The sequence below is a fragment of the Rattus norvegicus genome, chromosome 4, assembly GCF_021556685.1.
Source record: "Rattus norvegicus strain SHRSP/BbbUtx chromosome 4, alternate assembly SHRSP_T2T, whole genome shotgun sequence".
In the NCBI taxonomy this organism is placed as follows: domain Eukaryota; kingdom Metazoa; phylum Chordata; class Mammalia; order Rodentia; family Muridae; genus Rattus; species Rattus norvegicus.
The window spans coordinates 174,870,430-174,892,574 of record NC_141537.1 but is presented as its reverse complement, the minus strand read 5'-3'; the positions used below and the strand labels follow the sequence as shown (position 1 = coordinate 174,892,574).

At 41.6% G+C, this 22,145-nt stretch overlaps 1 protein-coding gene across 5 annotated transcripts in view; it reads right to left on the bottom strand.

Annotated features, from left to right (window-relative positions):
* Positions 1-22,145, bottom strand: part of Pik3c2g (phosphatidylinositol-4-phosphate 3-kinase, catalytic subunit type 2 gamma) — a 366,288-nt gene that overhangs the window by 50,230 nt on the left and 293,913 nt on the right. For all 5 annotated transcript variants that reach the window (XM_087655648.1, NM_053923.2, XM_087655647.1 and 2 more), the window contains 2 exons: positions 19,357-19,465; positions 898-973 (listed from right to left, as the gene is read on the bottom strand). In XM_087655648.1, coding sequence (XP_087511774.1) covers positions 898-973; positions 19,357-19,465 — 185 coding nt within the window. The remainder of the gene's footprint in view (positions 1-897; positions 974-19,356; positions 19,466-22,145) is intronic.

Sequence of the window (22,145 nt, the reverse complement as noted above, 5' to 3'; positions counted from 1 at the left end):
GGGTAAAATGAAGGCTGAGAGTTGGAAGGATTGGTGCTGGCCAGAAAGTGATGCATTTATAAACATGGAGATTAAAATCAGCATGTGTAGGGCGGACGATGACTCTGTGATTAAGAAGAGGTCACTTTATTCTTGCAGTAACACAGATACAGTTCCCAGTGCCCTCATCAAGTGAGCCACAGCCACCCGTGACTTCGCTTCACTTGTGTACATGTGCTGTACTCACATACATGCTGGCCAACGAAGATACATACAAGTAAAACCAAGAAAATAGTGCTTATATAAAACTAATATGTTATTGGATTGCCACTTCTTGTTGTGAAATATATTATAAATGCTTGGAACTTATGGAGCCTTCAAGGGAGCCTGCGTAAATCTCAAGGAAATGGTTGAATGTCCGTTAGAACTTGCACAGGATACATTTGGAAGAGAACCAAATGGTGGCACCGATGCAAGGCTTTGTTCAAGGAGTAGAGAGTCATGGGCTTTAAAATGTAAGAGTGAAACTCCATTATTATTATTATTGTTATTGTTGTTGTTGTTGTTGTTGTTATTTTGCTTTGTAAGTTAGTGGTAAAACTGCAAGACTCCTATGCCAGAGAAAACAGAGATTCTGCCTTTGGACTGCAATTTAAGTTCAAAACACAACTGATTGAAATAGGGAATGGAGTGGCCCCCTGTCACTATGGTAAATGGACAAAACACATCTATGTTCATCTTAAATTGAAGACCATATTCTCAGGGGTTTCAATCTCTTTAGAAATGGTTAGGGAGAAAACAGTAAGGTCTTAGCATTAAAAAGGCATTATCATTTGGCACTGAAGACATTACCAGCCGATCGTCCCTACGATTACATACACAGTCACTGCCCATGGTAATTGTGATGGATTCACTTGCCTGGGTCCACAAATGGAGAGTCTTCAAGGGTCTGTTGTATATGTTCAGAGAGAAAAAAACTGAGTACACAATCACTCTGAAAGGAAAAAAGATAAAATACAATAGTATTTATGAATATTTCTCATATTTACCTATTAATCCTGTTCACTCTTGCATGAGAACGGTGCTATTATCACATGATTTTTAATGAGTACCTGTTATCAATTCCATAAACAGAAAAAGTTTGATTTGCAACCGTACTGTCAATATTGTTCTGCCATGTCTAGTCTTTTTACATGGCTTGAGATAAATTATATTTCTTCAAGAGATTCAAGGTTGTGTTGCTGGAGGTCATCATAAATGTTTATGTTCTGTAATTGTATAATTATCCATAAATCTCACATCTCCCTGTCCTGGAAAACATAAAGTTTTAGATAAAGCTTCCTGAGAAAAAATTGCTCTCCACATGACATAGTTGCTGGCTTTGTGAGAAACCATTACTCAAGGTTCGATTCGGAGAATGTTAACTGACGATTAAACTCCTCAGAATGGAGGAATAAGGGGGCATATTGAGAGACAGGTAAATGCATAAGGTAATGTCTTTCTTTGGGACACTCTAGGGGAGAAATAGCATTAAAGGGAATGAATTCTAACTGTGCTCATTTTAGTAATAAAAGTAGAGATCACCACAAATAAATTTCTATTTAACTTGAACTCCAAATGTAAGCACGCCTGCTTAATCCGAGAATAGCCTTTCCTTAGTGAAACTGGCATTTATTTTGTTATTAACTCTCACATAGTCAATGCACTTCCTCCTCCAAAGACATCCTATGATTGTGTAAAGGACACACTGAATTATTAAGTCCATCATCTACGTGCGCGCCAATGTGGTATTATCTATTAAGGCTACCCAGGTCAGCCTTCTCTCTTTCTGTTCAATGGTCTTTCAATCCTCCATCAGGATTACTTCCAAGGCTGACCTCTCTCCTGATAACTTTATTTCCACTATTAAAACTGCCATTGATTCTATGGACACACACAATTACAGTCCTTCCTTCTTGCTACAATGGAAGAAATGGCTGCTTTTCATCTTGCTCTCCCACAAATCCACACACTGACCTGGCAAGTCTCAGAACCACAGAAAGAGATCTGATGGGGAGACGGTGTCATTCGGGATACAACTAGTTATACAGTATGGCAGACTGAATAAGCACAGCCCTCTTCGCTCATATGTATAGATACTTGGTCCCCAGTTGATGGAACTCTTTGGGAAGGATTAGGAGGTGGGACCTTTGTTGGAGGAGGTTTGGCACAGGAAGCAGGCTTTAAGGTTTCGGAAGCCCTCTCCATTCCTACTCAGATCTTTCTCTGTCTCTTGCTTGTAGATCGGATGTGACCTCTCAGCTATTGATCCAGTATCATGCCTGGTTGCCTGCTGCCATGCTCTCTGTCATGGTGACCATGGACTTTATGTCTTTGTAACGACAAGTCCCAGTAAAAATGTCCTTTTATAAATCGACTTGGTCATGGTGTCTCTTCACAGCAATAGAAAAGTAACTACAGTATCTAGGATGGGATCCTTGAATCCAATGTTATTGGTACTGTCATAAAAAGGGACAGTTTGGATATTACAAAGAGAACACTACAAACAGACCCTGGACGAATCTAGCATAGCTTCTTCTGTTGGGTTATGAGAAGGATCCTCTGATGCCAATGTACTGGTTTTAGACACCAACTGACAGAATGTTCAGATAACCCGTTTATGCCCCAATGGTGTGACATTTTGTTACAGCAGCCCTAGAGCACCAGACAGTGCTGAACCCCTTGCCAGCTGCCTGACTATTTTTTATCCCCCATCCCCGTAGGAACCCAATCTATTCATTAACTCTTTACCTTGTTTTATTTTTCGTCTGTGTTAAATATCATTGACTGGAAAGTCGTACAATGCATACTCATGCATATAGAACACCTGTGACTAATGCTGTCCCTGACACAGTGAGCCCACGGGAGGACTCACATTGGGTCCTCTTCACTTTCTACTTATGTTATGGTCAGTCATTTGCAGGCTTTGCTTATACTAAAATATACTCTCATCTTTACTTCTAATAATCTCTATATTAAAAAGTATTCTTTTCAAAATCCAGCAAATATTTCGTCTTCACTGACAGGATTTGCCATTTGCTTTTCTGGTATCGGCTAATACCAGACTCTCTCCATTTCTCTCCCATGTCTAGCTGTTGCTTGTTTCCTTACCCATTTTCCATTTGTCTACAGTTTAAATCTTTCACTTTAAGTCTGTCGGAATTCAATACAGTGTTTAAGAGTGACTTCTTTTTGACACTTTTACTGACTCAGAAATCAAAGGTTTTCTTTAAGACTTGTCTCTTCGGTCCCAACTCTGTATCTGCATTCCTTTGGACCATCCAAAGATGAGCATCAAGAAGTGAGAGTCCCCCCCACCCCCATTGTTCTATTCCTCCTGACGCCAGGCTCAAACCAAGCATATCTTTGGTTCTCTTCTTTTCTTGTCCCACGAATAAAATAAAGTGCAAACTCTGGCGATCACAGCGCCACAGTTCAGGAGTTCCCGGGTAAGCTTCTGTGAAGTAGGTGCAGAGTCCTGAGTAGATGAGGAGTCAGCGCTGGAACTTAGTGTCACAGAACGAAAGAGAAGCCTGTTCCAGGGAGGCTTTCACCAGCCTTGACACGATTGCCACAAGTAGCATCAAGCCTTGAAGTAGATGTCTTCCTTCTGTGTGACAGCCACTTTCCTAGTTCCAGCACATTCCGTTTCCGTCTGAGCTATCACAGGTGGTTGCCAACCATTCTCCACTGTATTTCTGCAGATCTTCCAAAATACATATTTAACAATTAATTTATGAAATTGTGATGGTTACCCTTTAAACGAAGGGACCTGTTCCTGATGGGGACATGGTTCATTCTCCTCCTCTTTACTGTTTCCAGCCCTTCCTTAGGAGTACCTGTGTGGATTACATTTATCATCAAAGATGTTCTGCTTTCTTTATCCTCTTACTTTTTGTACATGCTCCTGTCTTCTTCCTCTCCAATTTGTCTACTAGTGGCCCCAGGATGGTCACTCACTCTTTTCTTGTGAGCCACAGAACTTCTGAGAGTAGAGACTGAGAACGGGCCACTCACGCACAGTGCCGTTCAAACATGTGCCGCAGAACAAGGCGAGATCTGTCTTCCAGTGCAGACTGCATTGGCTCGTGTAAATAGTCCTATTAACAGTTTATATACATTACAAATCAGCCAGTTGTCGAATTCTGTCTCTACATTTTGGTCTGTTGTAGGGTTGTTGAACAGGAGCCCCTACCTAAGGAAATCAAACAGTCCAGAGCCAAGAAGTTTGACTACAAGTTATTTTTCTTTGTTTCGTATGTTTAAAATCAAATCTCACTCTGACCAGAACCAGTTGGAGAAATACAACCTTTCTAGATCTTGGCTGACTAGTCAACTATTATTACTCTCTTTTTGGCAAAAGTTTGAGGTTATTACCCAGTGGATAATAAACTTCTATATTAAGCAAGACGTCTTTCCTGTTAGTTCCTGAAATGTCACCACTAGTTAACTATTCCCCTGAGTTTATACTGCCGTGTCATTGGATTCTTTTTAATCCTGGGTCTGGCTGGGATTTAAACACTAATTCTTTATTGGAACAAGGTTTCTTCTCCTTCTGCAAAAGAATCATGGGCCAATGTCACCAAAAAGGAAGCTAAAAAGACAAAAAAAGTAAATAAATCAGGTAGGGCAAGCTCAACGTCCAGTGTAGCTGAGTCAGGAAGATCATGAGTTCAAGGCCAATGTGGGTTACATAGTGAGGCACCGTCTCAAATGATGAGATTACTAAACATCAAAATAATCATTAACTTTCTTTAGATTTCTTTACGATTCTGCATCTCACCTGTAGTTTGGAAACATACAGGAATGTTAGTGACACAATTGCTTTCACTGATAGCCCACACCTGTGTTTCCATCTGGTCTGGTGCTGCTCTCCGGGGGATATGGCAGCATTTACTTGGGTGACTCTCCAATACCCAGCTTTGATGGTAGCAGGTTTCCAGGGGGCTGTGATGCCACCACACACATCATGGCTCCCTTTTTGTTCATGCAACATTTATGACGTATTTACCAAAATTACTTGATTTTTTAATCAGAAATCTGAATGGAACTTGGTGGCCTATATATTATCTCATTTGCTGCAATAAAGAATTAGTGTTTAGTATCCCAACCAGAATTAAACAGTGTCCAATGACATAGAAGTATAAACACAGGGGAATAGTTAACTAGTGGTGACATTTCAGGAACTAACAGGAAAGACATCTTGCTTAATTTAGAAGTTTATTATCCCTGGGATAATAAGTTCAATCAACCCATATGGGTACACTACAAGGTACTTTGAAAGTATGTGGCCTATTTTTGGTTATTTCAATGACCAGAGAGTTCAACTAACAATCAGTGGTCACTTATCCTAAATTATCTTATACATTCTTTTGTTATGTGGGATGGGATGTCACTTAATGCACCAGTTTCTGTCTACCAGGAGCAAGGCTCTGGATCTCCATCATAAAAAAACAGGATCCCACAAAAATCAAATAAAGAGGAGGTTGTTCTTCAGTAAGTACTTACTGGGAACTACGTTCTGAGGCAAAATCCATGAATTTCTTCTCCAGTCTAGAAATAGAGAGTGCTGGTGCTTAATTGAAATCAGCAAAGTAGTCAGTAAGCCGAGGCTCACTTTCGTGGCTGTGATGTGTCCTATCAAGGAGCAGACTGATATAGAGGGCACATGGGGGCATGGCCAGAACAAGCTTTTCAGGGATTCTAGAACATTCGAGTCATTTGGGTAAGCCTAAAACTCGTATTCACTTTCGTGAGTCTTCAGGAGAATGTGTCACGATCATTTCTGTTTGGAAGGATGACAAGGCACGTAGACTGAAGGAAAATGGACACATAGAAGTAATTCCTGGAGCATGTAGTTAGCCAACTACTCCAGAAGCTCTGAGAATTCTATTCTTCTGCCCCTCTGGAAGGTCCAGAGATGATGGTTGTTCTCTCTTTCATCCTCTTTAGAGCCCTGGCCCTGCATGAGAGGTAGGTGTCCTCATGTCTCTTTGCAACATCCATTCTTTTGTGACGCGCCATGCCTTGGACACAATGTCTACAGACCAATACTCTTTGTCCCTTGGTGTTACACTTCCCTATAGATCTGTGGTGCACTGGACCTCAGTTTTCAAACAGAGATTTATCCTTATATATATTTGTTTTCTTCATAGTACTATTGTCATATCACACATTTAAACACTCATACAGGTCATGACACATATTTAAACATTCATGTGAACCATCCTTCAACATCCCGGCTCTTTGTTTCTGCGCCCTTTGCCTTCAATGATCTTGTCTTGTGTTCAACCAGTCAGTCACTCTTGTTGTGGTCTGCCTTGACCAGTGATCAGGACTCTTCCATTATCACAATTTATAGTCTTCTACTCTATAGCCTCACCTTCCCCACTATATGTTCCCTTAAAAGACAGCAAAACATCTTGACTGCAGGAGCTTTTCAATGATCAAAATATATTCCATGTCTTTATGTCTGCCTTTGGTCAGTTTGGATTTCATGGTCTAATTTTATGCTAATTCTTCTATATGTTCTTTATGACTCCTTCTTTCTTTTCATTCTTTATTCACGTGACAAAACAAGTTGTGTGTGTGTGTGTGTGTGTGTGTGTGTGTGTGTATGTGTGTGTGTCCAACTCTTCAAGTGTAACTGCCAAACGTTGGTTGCTGGAAACACATACACATGACTGTATACTAAATGGCGACACCACCCACCCTTGAGTGCATCTTTAATGTTTTATGGAGAATTCTACGAACATCACTAATCCTGTTACTATTTGACAATAAGACTGTTTTGTTCCTTGTAGTCTTTGCTCCTCAAATTCCGGTATTTCTTCCTCCCCAATCTCTTCATGGGTTTCCTCGTTCGTGGAATAGAACCCATATTCCAACATAATCTGTCAGGGTCATCACATTTGCCCTTTCTTCTGTTACACAGATGGACTAACTCTAATTTGAAGGCAATCGGAGCAACAGATCCCCTGTCCTCCTACTCAGGGTCATTGCTCTGTTCTCTGCCTGTCTTTCTTTCTCTTTATTTCACTTCTTAAATGAATGTGTTTTAAAAGCAGCATGCACGTGTGCTATAAATAAATAAAGAAAATTATTGACTTATATTCTCCTGCGTTCTACCTTTCTCTATGTTTATAGAAAGTCTACTTCAAAGTTGTTTTCTACTTTATATTTCAATTCTCTCTTCATCTTTACTTGAGTCTCTTCCAGGTGGATTTTTGTTTGTTAAAGTCCTAACAAACTTTAATGGTTGTGCTTCTCCTGCATCAGCTTTGTGACTGTTGAGATCACTGATGTGAGCTACCAAACCCATGCTAGTCCCTGATTGTTGACTCTCTAAATTTGAGCAGACAGCCATTCCCTCATTTACATCCTCCTCCCTTGTTGGATTCCTGCCACTCTGTTCTCTGGGGTTCAGCTGATTGGTCTCTCCCGCTGTCTTTGCTGAGTTGACCTTGTCTCCCCAAACTTTAAAATTGGTGGGCTGCCTAGTCTGCTTTTCCAACCATGTCTCTTTAAAATTCCATTTCTCAGTGTACTTAGGATTACTTAATTTCTTCCAGTTTTGATAACCAGTTATTTGGGACAATTCCAATATGTATATTTTTAGCCAACCATTCTTCCTCAATGTATGTAAACCTCTGTTTAGCATTTTTGGAGTCTCATGGATGACTCAAAGGTCATGTGCTGAGCTTCAGACTTTGGACTCCCACTCATGCCCAGTGACACGCCCGATATTCTCCTTCCTAACATACTCAGCCAATTTGAACTTGGGTGACAAGAAAGATATCTTAGTGTCTGGCTCATGTCCTGCTTTGTCCAGTTTTGAACAGTGACGTATGGACATTCAAACACGTAGGACATTCTTCCTATGTATCTGGTGAACAAATAAAAAATGGCTGTGATTTGTCTAAAGTTCCTTGTTGTTGAGCTAAATGTCATTGGGTGATATGAAATGTTCTATGAAGATATATTTTATTTACACACACACACACACACACACACACACACACTCCCTTTACTATATTCTAATATAACTAATGGGAAATTTTAATTCCCATTATGCTTTTTAAATGAAAAATGGGGACAATGAAAAACAAACATGAAACGCAATGGGTCAATATTAAATTAAAATCTCCATCAGAGTGTGCTCTGAATCCTCATTCATAATACGTTTACCAATTACATTAACTGGTATGTAATTTAAAATGATTGACTTTTCTTTTTCAGAGAGCTGATCAATTCAGAACCTAAGTGCTTTTCCTATACCATATTATCAAAGGCTGAACAGAGTTAAAATACATGCGCAGGTCAGAATGAATGGAATATAAAAGCAAGGTCCATTTTTCTCTTTCTTTACAAAAGCAAATTAATTGTTCCCATGTATTAGCTGGCCAGCCAACTTCTAGCATTGGCTGCAAGATTTAGTGACTTAGAACAATACGCCGAATCTTTTTCTCTCAAGTGTCATGGAGTGCTGTAAAATACACAAATAAAAAAAATAAATTCCCGTAAGACTTCTAAATCAAAACTTAGTGGTAATTGTGCTTTATTGCAGTCTTCATAGAGTAACATGTCAGCATGACCAGTTTCTCGCCTAGCTCAGCCCACTGCGTTCACGTTGGAGTTACAAGGAAGACCGACACCGTGAAGAACCCCGAATGTCTGAAGACTCTTTTGTAATTTGGCTTTCGGATGTCATCGGCGCTTCGCCAGACTGTGAAGAGTCATCTCGGTTTTACTGATGGGGCACACATGACATTTATCCTGCCTGCAATGTAAGCTCAGCTAGCGCCAAACAAGCAGAGAGCAGCGTGATGACAAACACGCCATTAACATCTGGCTTCAGCAATGGGGAGCAGGAAACATATGGTCACTATTAAGACGGGATTTATCCACTTGGCTTTATTTTGACATTGGCTTTCTGCTTTAAAAAAAAAAAAACATTGCTTAAACCTTAAGTGATATCATTCCCTGTGTGTAGGGACATCCAGAAATGAGCACCAGTCCTCCAAGTTGGGAACAGTCCCAGTGTACACGGCCGGCTGTGGGATGCTGCACGTACGGTCTATTTGTGAGTCTCAGCTGGGCTCTGAAGGGGACACGCGTTTGTGGAGGTTTTTCCGGTCATTTGCTGTAACATTTTTTTTTCTTAAATCACAAGGTTTACATCACTCTCTGTAAAGACGTTTGGTTCATTCACAACACACTTCCATCAAAACGGAACAAAATTTAAAGAGGCAAAAAGAATTCCTGTTAGCACCAAACACAGTGCTTGTTTGAAATTATACACACTGAGAGGAATCGCAGTCTGGGGACCTGAGCAGGGGCGAACGAACAGAAGCCAGGCAGGGATTCTACCAGGATGCGTAAACACAGCGCTAATCTTTCCAGAAGTGATGGGTAGTGTGTGACAGCGCTTTCTGTTTAATGCCTGCTTCAATCTCAACAAACTCTTTCCAAGAGACAGACAGACAGACAGACAGGCAGGCACAGATAGGTAAGTAGGTAGATAGAGCTTAGATAGCCTTAGGCATCTGTCCCATTATATAGACTGTTTCAATATGTTTCAATTTACACCCCCAACCCTACAGAGAGCAGGCGCTCTTCTGATAGAGCTGGTTCTTCATCTCTAAGTGTCCTCTGACCCGGGGCAGCACAGCTCACAGGCAAGAGTACACAACAATAGGTGGTTTTAGGATCATCTTCAAGCTGCACTTTCTTTCTTCTCTCCCAGAGCCTTTTCAGTTTAGGTCACATATCATTGCCCACATCTATATAATCAATATGCTATAAGATTATTTAGTATATCTCACGTTATTTTAATGTGTCCAGATTACTCCAGAAACACACTACAGCTCTGACTCTAGAATGTTAGAAGCAGTAGGTGATCAAAAAAAAAAATTAAAGTTCACGTAAAGACCATCAATTAAAATCAGTGGCCAAAAAGTAGGAGAAGAACTCACAGGGATTGAGAAAAGTTCAAGAGAATGGGATAAGAGGGTAACGGGTCAGAAAAAGATCAAAATGTATTATATATGTGTATCCAATTGTCAAAAAACTCTCACACAGTTATGCATAGCGATACAATGTGTTGTGCAGGAGCAGTAAATTTAGCATGTAACTCTAACTAAGCACATATTTTAGTCTGCGTGCATGATAGGATTATTGTTAATTCTCCTGTGCTGTCCCATGACGAGCAACGGTGAAAACGGTTTCTCCAAGGCTTTTGCTAGGATCAAAGATTAAGACTGTTCTTCCCGAGAACAAATAGTGCACACTCCTTCACGTCTTCTGTTTTATTACAGAGGAGAAGGAATTTTGATCCCAGAAATTTCCTCTAACCTGTTTATGTCCCTTAAAATAATAAAAATAGGCAAAATTATACATTTTATGATTTTTATAAATTTTAATGTGCATATCCTCTAAGTAGCTTTCTTCATTCACATGGGGAAAGGGAGCCAATCGGGAACACAGACTGAGAAATGTCAAAGTAATAAGATTTGTGTTAGAAATACTAGTGTAACTTTTAGGTCAATTGCTTTCATTTATTTAATCTTGAAATCAAACATAAACTGATTTAGGGAAGTGTGGTGGTTAATCTCGGTGGCCAACGCAATGGGACTTAGAGTCACTTAGAAGACACACCTCTGCCCTTGTCTTTGAGGATGCTCTCCGAGAGATTTATCACCGATGGGTAGATCCATTCTAAATGTGCATGGCACATCCCATAGGCAGAGGCCCCAGGCTGAGTAAAAGGGAGAAAGTGTGAGATCCTTGACTTTCTTCTTGTGGACTGTGGATGCAGTGTGACCAGCTGCCTCAGGCTCCTGCTCCCTTCCCCCTACTCAGAGCTGGAACCACGTGTTTCACTGTGGTGAACTTTACCCTCAAGCTGGGAACCAAATAAGTCCCTCTTCCCTTAAGTAGGCTTTGTTAATTGTTTTTGCCATAACAATAGAAAGAAGACTATTGGGAGTTTGAGGCTTGACTGGTTATCAGTGCTATTCAGACAGTATGTGCGTGTGTGCGTGCGTGTGTGTGTGTGTGTGTGTGTGTGTGTGCATGTGTGTTACTGTGTGGATGCCGGAGATCTGAATGTTGGTTCCTCGCTTGGTTATCAAGCACTTTAGAGACTGAACCATCTCCTGAGACCTCGATGTTCAGTACTTGGTGGGATCATAATGGCTCCATCACAGGATAGATAGTCCCTGAAGTGACACTCAAACTCCAGTTACGGAGAAGGCATGAATTTACAAAGGTCTTTATGAAGCCATTAGCACCCAACACCATGCAGTGTAGACAAGGGCACTCAGATGTTTATGGTGCCATCCATGTCAGATTTGGCTTTTTGCTTTCTGAGAATTCTCAAACTGTGTGTACACACACACACACACACACACACACACACACTCCAGATTGCTTTTACTTATGAGGTAAGCATTTCTGAGAAGGAGATTCATGAAGATACTTTTAAAAATCTTTCCCTTATTCTGAAACATTGTTTGAAACACTAAAGAGTATTTTTGACACCTCTGGTCAGAAAGTACATACTATCAACAACACCAACAACACACAAGCACACAATCACTCACACTTGCTGGGCTGTGCATGCAGCTCAGTGGCAGAGCGCTTGTCTAGCAGGTACAACTTGCGTTCAACCCAGATCTGCATTCATACAAAAAGACATGCACACACACGCTTATATTTTGTTAAGTCAGTAGCTGTAGAAAGGCGCCAATATGATGCTCTGTGTACAGAGCATGAGTATTACGCTGGTGCTTTTGGACATACTAATCTAACAACCCTCGGTTGATTTGTGTAGTGTAGAAAGGACAACTAAGAAAAGAGATGCGGATTATAGGTCTTATAAAAAGGTACCATCCTCTAGACACTCATTGAGGCTGGTCATGTCTGCCAGTGGGTGAGCACAGGCAGAGCCCAGGTAAAGCCCTGCTTGGCCCCCAAGATCCCCTAGAAATCAGCTAAGCCACTGGAGTCATACTTGTTACCTGTTACTTTGGGAGAATAGCTACAATGTTAGCTTCCTCAATTGCCTAGAGTGAAGCAGATGGAAGTCTCCTCCTCAGAACTCCCTCCTCAGAACTCCAGGGGTGGGCAGCGGCACATCCTCTAGTTGGTGTGCGGTTAATATCTTTCATTTCACTGTATGTCATGCTTGGGAAGGCCAATCCCTCTCCTGTTTCCTTCTCTATGTTTCTCGCCCACTGTAATCTCAGGCTTTAATTCAAACTGATTGAAAACATGTTGTGACATTTACAGAGCTTTCCTGTTCCTCAGTGCTAACCAGTAAAGATTCAGAGTAACACACAGTCAGGGAAGCACTGTCCTAGGGGTCTCCTAGCAGTGGTTTAGTGTATCCACCTCTGTGAATGCGACCAAAATGGACACTGCAGGTCTCTGCACGATGCCTGTGTTTATACATTCCCATGCATCCATGCATGAAGTATGCATGCCGGTGTTCACCAATCCTTCCTGCACTGAACTCACCTTGCAGGCTTACCATCCGGATAGGTCCAGCTCCCTTTCCCTCTCCCATGATAGCCCTCTGCTCGCACCTCTGTGTATTAACCCACCGTGGAAGTTTTTACAGAACACAATCTGAGTGTCCTATTAACAGCTTACTATTGAATACAGACAGATCTCCATACTTGGCCCATCCCACCATAGGCAGGTGAGAAATGTCTTTACACCGCCTTTGTCTACAAGGGACAAACCTGACTGCCGCCGCTACTGAGTATTTTGAATTCATCAAGATACACTTGACATCCAGTCAGTTTTACTGTGAACCTTGTGGTCGCACGCAAAGGTGAGAATCTTCCTACCATTCCCTCCACACTTTCTTTCCCAGACAACCGCCATACTCGCCACCGGGGCCTGAAGCACAAGCACATGGACAAGAGCTCCTGAGAGTGTGAGTCAGTAGAGGACGTAGGATCTCCATAGTCTACTCTGTCCTTTGAGATGCACAAACCTCTTGGACCCCAATGTAAAGAAACACAGAGCCTTTTTCTTAGAGCACAAAAGGGTCTGTCCCTCATTTCCTGCTACCCATTGGCTGAATGACAATTTAAGATATACCATTAGAAAAAATAACATCAAGAAAACTGAATATGTGAGTATTCTCTTTTTGACGATTATTAAATTTATGTGCATATGTGAGTTCCTGTGTGTGGATCTAGGCGTGGGAGTGCAGGTGCTTATGGGATCCAGCAGAAGGTGTTGGATGACTTGGAGCTGGACTTTCAGAAGGCTGTGGGCTCCTGCCGTAGCTCCTGGGAGGTGAACCTGAGTCCTCTGAGAGAGCAGAGTGCACTCATGGCTGCTGAGCCATCCTCCTAGGCCCTGCATTTGTCTTATGCCGGAAGTGCCTGCTGTCCTACAGTCTCATTTTCATGCTGTTCTACACTGTGCTCAGCTATTTTATGTATTTGCTTCCTCCTCCCACTGATGTTACTACTGTCCTTCAGTTCTTTCCATCCGCCAGCTGCAACGGTTTCTGAACTTAATTTTTCTGACAATTTTAGAATGTCATCTCCTATTCATATGTGGATTGGTATATAAAATATACCTATAAAATATACATATACATATACACACATATATATTATATATTATATTATATATAATCTAATGTATATTATATATATATATATATATATATATAATCTAACGACCTATTTCAGAAGCACAGGTAGATTAGAAAACAACTTGCCAATAATTAAGAAAAAAGTTTAAAGGTCACCGTCAAACACCTCAAATGTAATTAATAGGTCAATCTTCTAGGTTCTGAAGGACAGCAGTGATCCCATAGGCCACTGTATTGATAATGGCAGTATTGTCATTCATTTATTCATTTAAAATATTTAGCAAACATTGATGAGTTAGAAATCATGTAGATGTGAGGGAAGAACTGAGGAGAATATAAGAATATAGCTATTAGATGCTTACCTTTCCTAGAAGGAGAAAAAAAACTCATGGCCCTCTTGCTTGCTTCATACTGTTCTCTCTGCCCATGGTAGCATTTTGTGACCTCTATGTAATAACTATTGTCTGACCTTTAGTAGTGACTTGAAACCACACCCCTCAACTTGCTTGGACCTAAGTTGAACTCTCTAGCCTTTGGGCTCATATCCTTTGATACAGAACAGCACGCACAGCTGAGTCTGCCAGCTTTACCATAACAGGGAGACACAATGCTCTAACCTCATCTGAGAGCCAGTCACAAACTCGGGCACCCGAGGACCTGGTACATTATAAACCAAGCAACTGGCAATGTCCGTATGAGGAGGAAGCCAAGGAAGGTTGCTCTCTGACAGTGCCTAGGGGTGAGGCTGAGGCCGGGTTTTCTGCTTCCTCTAAGCAGCAAGTCTGTGCTTGCTTCTGCTATGAACTCACAGATCAATCAGCGAGGATGTCTTTCTTCATTAGCATATTGAATGTCAGAGATAAGAGTTTTTCTCATAGCATAGGGTGCCTTGTCAGGAAACTTGGTGCCACGTGCCTGTAGACCCAGACCTGAGGAGACAGAGGCAGTTTTGCATCTTAAAGCCAATGGAGGTCATTGTGAGGAGAGCCTGTGTCTTGAGAAAGGCTTGCGGACTGCTGATTAGTGTAATTATTATTTCAGATGGGCTCATACCAGTCACGTTCAAGCTCTTCAAGGTAAGTGATTTAACTTAAAAGGTTCTATAAATGCTCTCCATCCTTGTTTCAAAAAGCAAAACTCCAAGAGACCATGTATTTTTTTAACCTAAGGATATTGTCCCAAACTAAACCACTATATAATTATGTCTAAGAACGGAAGAGTTCTGTCTGCCCAGTGCCTGAATATGGAGCCAGCATCTGTCTTACAGGGATTTTCAGTGTCTCATGGACAATGGGCAATTTATCAACAGTAATGAGAATGGGAGTTTCCTCGGCATCAGGAGATAACAGCTTTACACATGTACAGCATGTTTATGTGTGTACGGTGTGTGTGTGTGTGTGTGTGTGTGTGTGTGTGTGTGTGTGTGTGTTTGTGTGTGTATGAGTGTGTGGTGTGTATGTCTGTGTTGATGTGTGTATGTTTAGGTGGGTGTTTGTGTGTGCATTTGTGCATTTGTGTGTATGCACGCTTTGGGGTCTTGCAAGCCTTCTTTCACTGACACACAAGAATTTTAGCCCAGGATTTCTACAGACTTTTCTAAACTGTTTCCAGAACCACTAAGAGAAATAACCTAGCAAACAAAGGACACTAAAAGCTTTGGGGATGATAATGACCACAAACTTGCATCTCCAGCGGGGCTTCTCTGAGAGGACAGAATGAGGGGCAGACACTTGGGAACTGTTTGTCTGGACCGTGATTGCAGCACCAGAGTCTCACGGAGACAGTAGGTTAGGTCACGCCAACCAAATATTCTTCAGAGTGACTGAAAGAGCTAGCACATGTCATTTGTAAACCTGGCTTCAAAGGATGCTAGAACCAATAGTGAAGAATCACAATTTGGACAAACACGGGGAGCCCTGAAGCCTGGGTATGAGAAAGAGAAGCAACATTGTATCTGAGAACAGGATAAAGAAGTTTCAAAAGGCAAAGCTGTTAAAAGCAGATGAAGAACAAAGAAGTCAGTGTGTATTATTTTTACTGTGTGTGAGATGCAAACCAGGTAAACAGATTGCTTTAGGGTTTTTCCTCACTGGGAAATTAAAAAAAATTATAAAGTCATCATGGATTTAAGACATTAGGGATGCATGTTCTAATCTGTGTGGTAATTCCACAGAGTTAAGCAGTGTGTCAGTCTGAAGCTACTTAGGACAGAGCTGAATTATCAACAATGAATTTTAGTGATGGAAGGAAACAATACTTTGAAAAATGCATCTCAAAGAAAACATATTTAACATAGTAAACCTGGGTGTACACACACAGACACACACACACATACATACATACACACACACACAACACCACACACACACACACACACACACACACACACACACACACACACAGGAGAACACGTACCACAATGGCAGATCTCAATAATTAAGCATTCCACTAAAGACAAAGATTATATTTGATATATAATACAAAATTCATTTATGTGTTACTTGTGATTATGATTACAACAGAAAATGCAAAGTATTACAAGGAAAATAGGAACTCCCAACAAATTGGCACTCCCTTGTTGCTGTAAAAATATAAAAATATAAAAAGGTATTGGTTGTCTTTTACCCCGCTAGGTCTGCACTGCCGTGCCCCAAGATATCTGCTAAGTATCTTGGTGGAATCACATCTCAACTCCGTGGCGGCCCAGTGTTTCCTGCCGCCACACACTTTCCTACACTCAAACCGTCTCATAAAAGAACACACAACACAATAACCTTTGACCCAATTGGTAAGATATAATTGCCCACTTGAACATACAAAGCCCGGTACCATCCATCCCTTGAGAACATTGATAATAACCTGTAAATACACAGAGTGAGATCTTTACGTCAGCCTCCATCGTCCTGCCACGGCTTCTCGGCCTCTCCTCCTCCTCCTCTCTTCCTCTCTCTTCCTTCCAGTCTCCTTCTCTTCTTCAAACTTTTCTCCCGCCCATCTTTCCTTCTCATCCAATGACAGGCCTCCTCCTATCTTGTACCTGCCTCACCTGTGACATCATCCCACACTCCCTTGACCACATGATTATTGTGCTGTCTTTTTAAAAGAGGAAGGCCTTGTTACAGAGAGAAGAAGCTGTATGTAATGCCCCACCCTCATCCCCAAAGATTAAAAGGTTCCATCCTGTGGGAATCTCTTTAATCAGGAAGGTGAACTACTCTGAATAGCTTCAGGAAGTCTTGGAAGTGGCGGGATTCACTAGGTCCCGCCATGACACACTAAGCAATAAAACCCGAGAGTCCTCTCAGACTCAAAGAAACTGAACTTCAGGGCGACTCTGGAGAGCAGAGCCCCAGGAAGAAGCAGAAACCAGGCAAGGGGCCTGGAAGAGATTTAGGCTACCTGGGGCTTCTGGTAAGGGCACTCTCCAACTTGTTGAACTGCATGCAGGCTAGGCAGTGTGCTCCTGGTTCCCAGCTTTGTGAGCAGCCCCGCATGCTAGGGTGGGCTTGGTGATGTAGTTGTCTTGGAGTTATTTCTGCTCCTCTAAGTGACCTCTCACCCATATTCCTTGTAAGTGACCTCTCACCCATATTCCTTGTAAGTGACCTCTCACCCATATTCCTGTAAGTGACCTCTCACCCATATTCCTGTAAGTGACCTCTCACCCATATTCCTTGTAAGTGACCTCTCACCCATATTCCTGTAAGTGACCTCTCACCCATATTCCTGTAAGTGACCTCTCACCCATATTCCTGTAAGTGACCTCTCACCCATATTCCTGTAAGTGACCTCTCACCCATATTCCTGTAAGTGACATCTCACCCATATTCCTGTAAGTGACCTCTCACCCATATTCCTTGTAAGTGACCTCTCACCCATATTCCTGTAAGTGACCTCTCACCCATATTCCTGTAAGTGACCTCTCACCCATATTCCTTGTAAGTGACCTCTCACCCATATTCATTGTAAGTGACCCCAGTGAAACCCATGGTCCACCAAGTTGGACTTTGGTGGCGCTCATCCTTTGGTCTGTTGTGAGAGCTTCCTCCCAGGGGCGAGTAGACATGTGTGTTGCATCTCCCCAGGAAGTGTTTCATCACAGCAGATGCATATGTCTTGTTAGCAAAAATATCAATTCACCTGGAACATTTCCCCTGTCCCATTCTCTCCCTTCTCCATATTGAGATCCAAAAGAATTAAACCTTAGATATCCTTAGTACCAGTAGGATAGTATTCCCCACCCCTAGTAGATGTTCATGGTCTAGTTTATATAAAGTTAGTTTACATAGCAAAAGAGCCTTTGCATATAAAATGCACTGAAGACCTTGGGATGGTAAGGTTGCCTGGTATGATGACTAGCATTCTTCTAGTAGAGGTACAAGGACAGCGAGAGTCAGACAAGAAGGTGTAAGGGCAGGAATTGAGTTCTGAATAGGTCATTGCATTTCAGGATGAGATCTCCTAGGTCATTGGCTCTCAACCTCCCTAAGGCTGTCAATCTTTAACACAGTTCCTCACATTTTGGTGGACCCCAAACATAAAATTATTTTCATTGCTATTTCATAATTGCAATTTTGCTACTGTTGTGAATCATAATGGAAATATTTCCTATGCAGGATATGTGCTATGTGACTCTTAAAGGGGCTATGACCCACACTTTGAGAAACTGCTGCTCTAGAGGATGACATTTTTAGAATGAGCAGGTCTGTCAATATTTTGACCTCAGTCCCATATTCAAATTTCTAAGTTCCAGAGATTAAAGAAAATAGATTCGTGTTGTTTCAAGACACCTTGTTCATTGTGTTTGGTCACAGTCTCGATGGGAACCTAGTTGAGTAACATGGTTTTCCTTCTCCCTGATCTTCCCTATGTGGCTTGTTCCTACTCAGGACAAGGCCCTAGAACAACTCTGCTAAATCCCACCCCAAGTTAAATGCCTGAAAGACACTGTCTTAGTTAGGGTTCTATTGCTGTGAAGAGACACCATGACCAAGACAACTCTTATAAAGGACAACCTTTAATTGGGGCTGGCTGACAGTTTCAGAGGTTCAGTTCATTATCTTCGTGGTGGGAAGCACGGCAGTGTGCAGGTAGACTTGGTGCTGGAGGAGCCCAGAGTTCTACATCTTGATCCCTCAGGCACCAAGGAGACAATCTTCTACTGGGAGTCAGGAGGAGGCTCTGATTCCACACTGGGCAGAATGTGAGCATAGGAGTCCTTAAAGCTGGCCCACACAGTGATGCACTTCCTCCAACAAGGCCATACCTACTCCAAAAAGGCCACACTACCTAACAGTGACCCTCTCTCTGGTCAAGCATTGAAGCACACGAATCTATGTGGGACAAACCTATTCAAATCACCACAGGTACCGTCACTCTCCCAAACCATACTTTTTATATCAAAGCTGGGAGAAAACCATGCCTCTGAGATTCTAGAACCTCCAAACCTGTGGTCGTCCATTTAGCTCAAGGTGCACATCTAGTGCTATGTGCACGTTAGTGCACATCTCATTAGTGCACATCTAAGCAATGTGAACATGGGGCTTTGGACCATGTTTCATGAACTTCAGATATACTAGATATACATGTTTATTGAGTGGATGAAGTGTGGAAAGCTGACGCATTTAAAACTGATTTTGGTAACAATAATATGATAATGATTTGACATTTGAGTAAAAGCAGAAAGAAAAAAAAACACCACCACCCAAACTGTAACATACGTTTGCGACTTCGTAAGATCCGTGCAGCACCTGTTCCACGTAGTGACTCAGATCTCGGATTCTCTCATGGTGCGAGTCTGTGAAAGGTAGATGCCACCAGTGAGGAAACCTGTTTGAAAAGAGAGGGGTGTCAAGCTGCTGATTACGAAAATCAGTCTCTTCCGGCTGGTGACAAAGTTACGAGCTCTAGCAGTAGACGGCCAGTCAAAACATTAGAAAAATGCTAGGATATACACGGTCAATCCTGGTCATATCAAGGCGCAATTGTGGTCATTTCTACTCTTTTAATCATCACTGATCTGAGCACTAATTTAATTTAGCAATACGATCTTTGTTGCTGTATTTATAGCAGACCAGGAATGTTTCCCCTCGGTACATGGAGGGGCTAATACCCGGTTTATGAAATTAATGGTTTATAGTTTTTCAAAGAGTTCTGACTGTTGTTTCTTCTGGGCCCTTGACAGATGTTATTGCATGAAATAAATTAGATATTTCCTCGCGTAGCATCTGCTTCAGTCTAGCCTCGTTTGTGTGAATCGAAGCCACACTGTCCCCGAGAGTCTGAGCGGCAGGCTTCTCTGGCATCTATCTGAAGACCATCTTGGGTTGGGCTTAAGATCAGGTTGGTCGGATGACCTGATGTCGGTGGTCCCATTTGGTAATATTTTCCTACTTAGTTGTATCTTTTCAGTGGTTTACTGTGGCTTCTTTTTATATTTCTGCCATTTAATCAAGATGAAGACCTGCTTAAGTTGCTTCCTGGAGAAATGAGACTTGGGAACCTTTTTCAGCTTCTTTTTCACAGAAGCAGTGGCGGCTTCCCCACTACTTTCTAAAAAGAGCATGGACGTATAGTATGGGTAAATCCACACGTCTAAATTATTTTCTCGTGAATAAGTTAACATTTAATATATTAAAATAGTTTGTCAATCTAAGAGCTAAAGTTTTTTCAATCTGGACAGTTATGAAATTAGTACCAATATACAATTAATATAAAATATAAAATATATTTAATATGTTATCACACACATACATATGGTGGAAGTTTAGGAAATCTATTTTACCTGACACCGACATTGTATTCTCTTTCAATTTTGTTCAGGGAGAAACAAGCAATGGAAAACCCAGCATTTTTTTTTCTTTTATTTTGGGGGTTTTTGTTATTTTTAAATGCTGATTTAAAAATATAGTTTTTCTGATTACTAGGAAATTCATTTTCTCAGTGCTAACACCAGGGTTTTGCTTTGTTATTTATTTTTTGTTTGTTTGTTTTTCGTTTGTTTGTTCCTGGGTGGGTTTTACATCCTGGACAGCACACAACACAGTTCTGAGGCTAGAAGGAACACACCAAAAAACATGGGAAGAGAGAGAGGAGCCTCGCCTCCTGCAGCAGATGAGTTTATTGAAAGCCATTTATTCTAAGGAAATCCCCGTGTCTGTGTACTCTAGGAAGGTACCAAAAGTACTAATGGCCCAGTTGGAAGGCCTCTCTTGCAGGCTATGACTAATTAGAATCTCTTTCTTCCTGACTGTGCCTTTCTGATTTTTGTCCCCCTCCAGATCGGATTTACAGAAGTCTCTTAGGGCTTCTCTGAGGAAATCTTGCCCTCTTCTTCATCCATATGCATAATCTCCACTCTGGAGCCCTGTGGGAGTGACAGCCCAGAGGAGCTGCTCAGGGCACACAAGGCCAAATGTCCCTCCCTCAGTGGCTTCCTGAAATGGTTTGAATATCAATTTAGGTTCATTGTCAGGCAGCAGGGGTATGCAGAGCAGAATCCTAATGAAGGTTGGAAGTGGAGGGGAGGCACGTGGAAAGGGGCGCTCAGGCTCCGAAGTTCTCCAGGAGGCTAGAGAAGACGGCCTTTAACAGAGGTTAATTTACACCGTCCTGTGATGCACACTGTTCTGTCACTATCTGAGACTACGATGACAACCCTAGACGTTGAACTTTGCAGCAGAAGTTTGGACATTTTTGGTCTTGTTTCTTTTTTTCTCATCTTATTTTGAAAAAATCCAAAGACTTCGTATAGAGGCTTCCAGAATTAATGAATTTTCCTCTCATGTGCCTGACCTGCTGTCTAATGTCTTGTCGTGCAGGTACTGAGAACGTTTGTGTTTCGAAACGTCTATGACCTCAGCAAGCATGCCTTTTCAATATTCGGCAACATCTCTTTGCTCACTGACACCTTATATTTATGCTTTGAGGCTGACTTAACCAAGGAACAAATAAAAACCCATATGTCGGACCACATCAGGTCTTAAGTAGTCGCTAACAGCATTAAAGGATGGTTGGTTCACTAACAAATGCCCTAGTGCAGATGAAAGAAAAATAAAGTATTTGGTTCATCTGACTGCCAATATAATTTCTGGGGATCTCATCCTTTCAAGGTTAAAATGCAATATTTTTGTACACAGAAATTGGTAATTTAAACTTGCCTCATTTAAACTAACAAGGATCCCAAATTGGTTCAGAAGTAGTTGTTCTAATTGTGTCTACAGTTGACTTAAGTTTAATCTTTTCCATTGTAGCAGAAGGATCACAGTGATGCCTTTAAAACGAAATGAATAACATTTAGAGCCTGCAAGTTTAGTAACTAATGGTTAGGGAAACCCGGGCTTGAGAGCAGCAGAGGTGAATGATGAAGAAATCAACTGATGTTATCGCTCCCCCAATCCCCCTCGTCCCCGTGTATACATGCGTGCTTACACATGGGTTTTTAAATTTCAGTTATTGGCAAAAAAGCAGGCATGCTAATTTGGTTCTGACTTTTGATTTCAATTCCGTT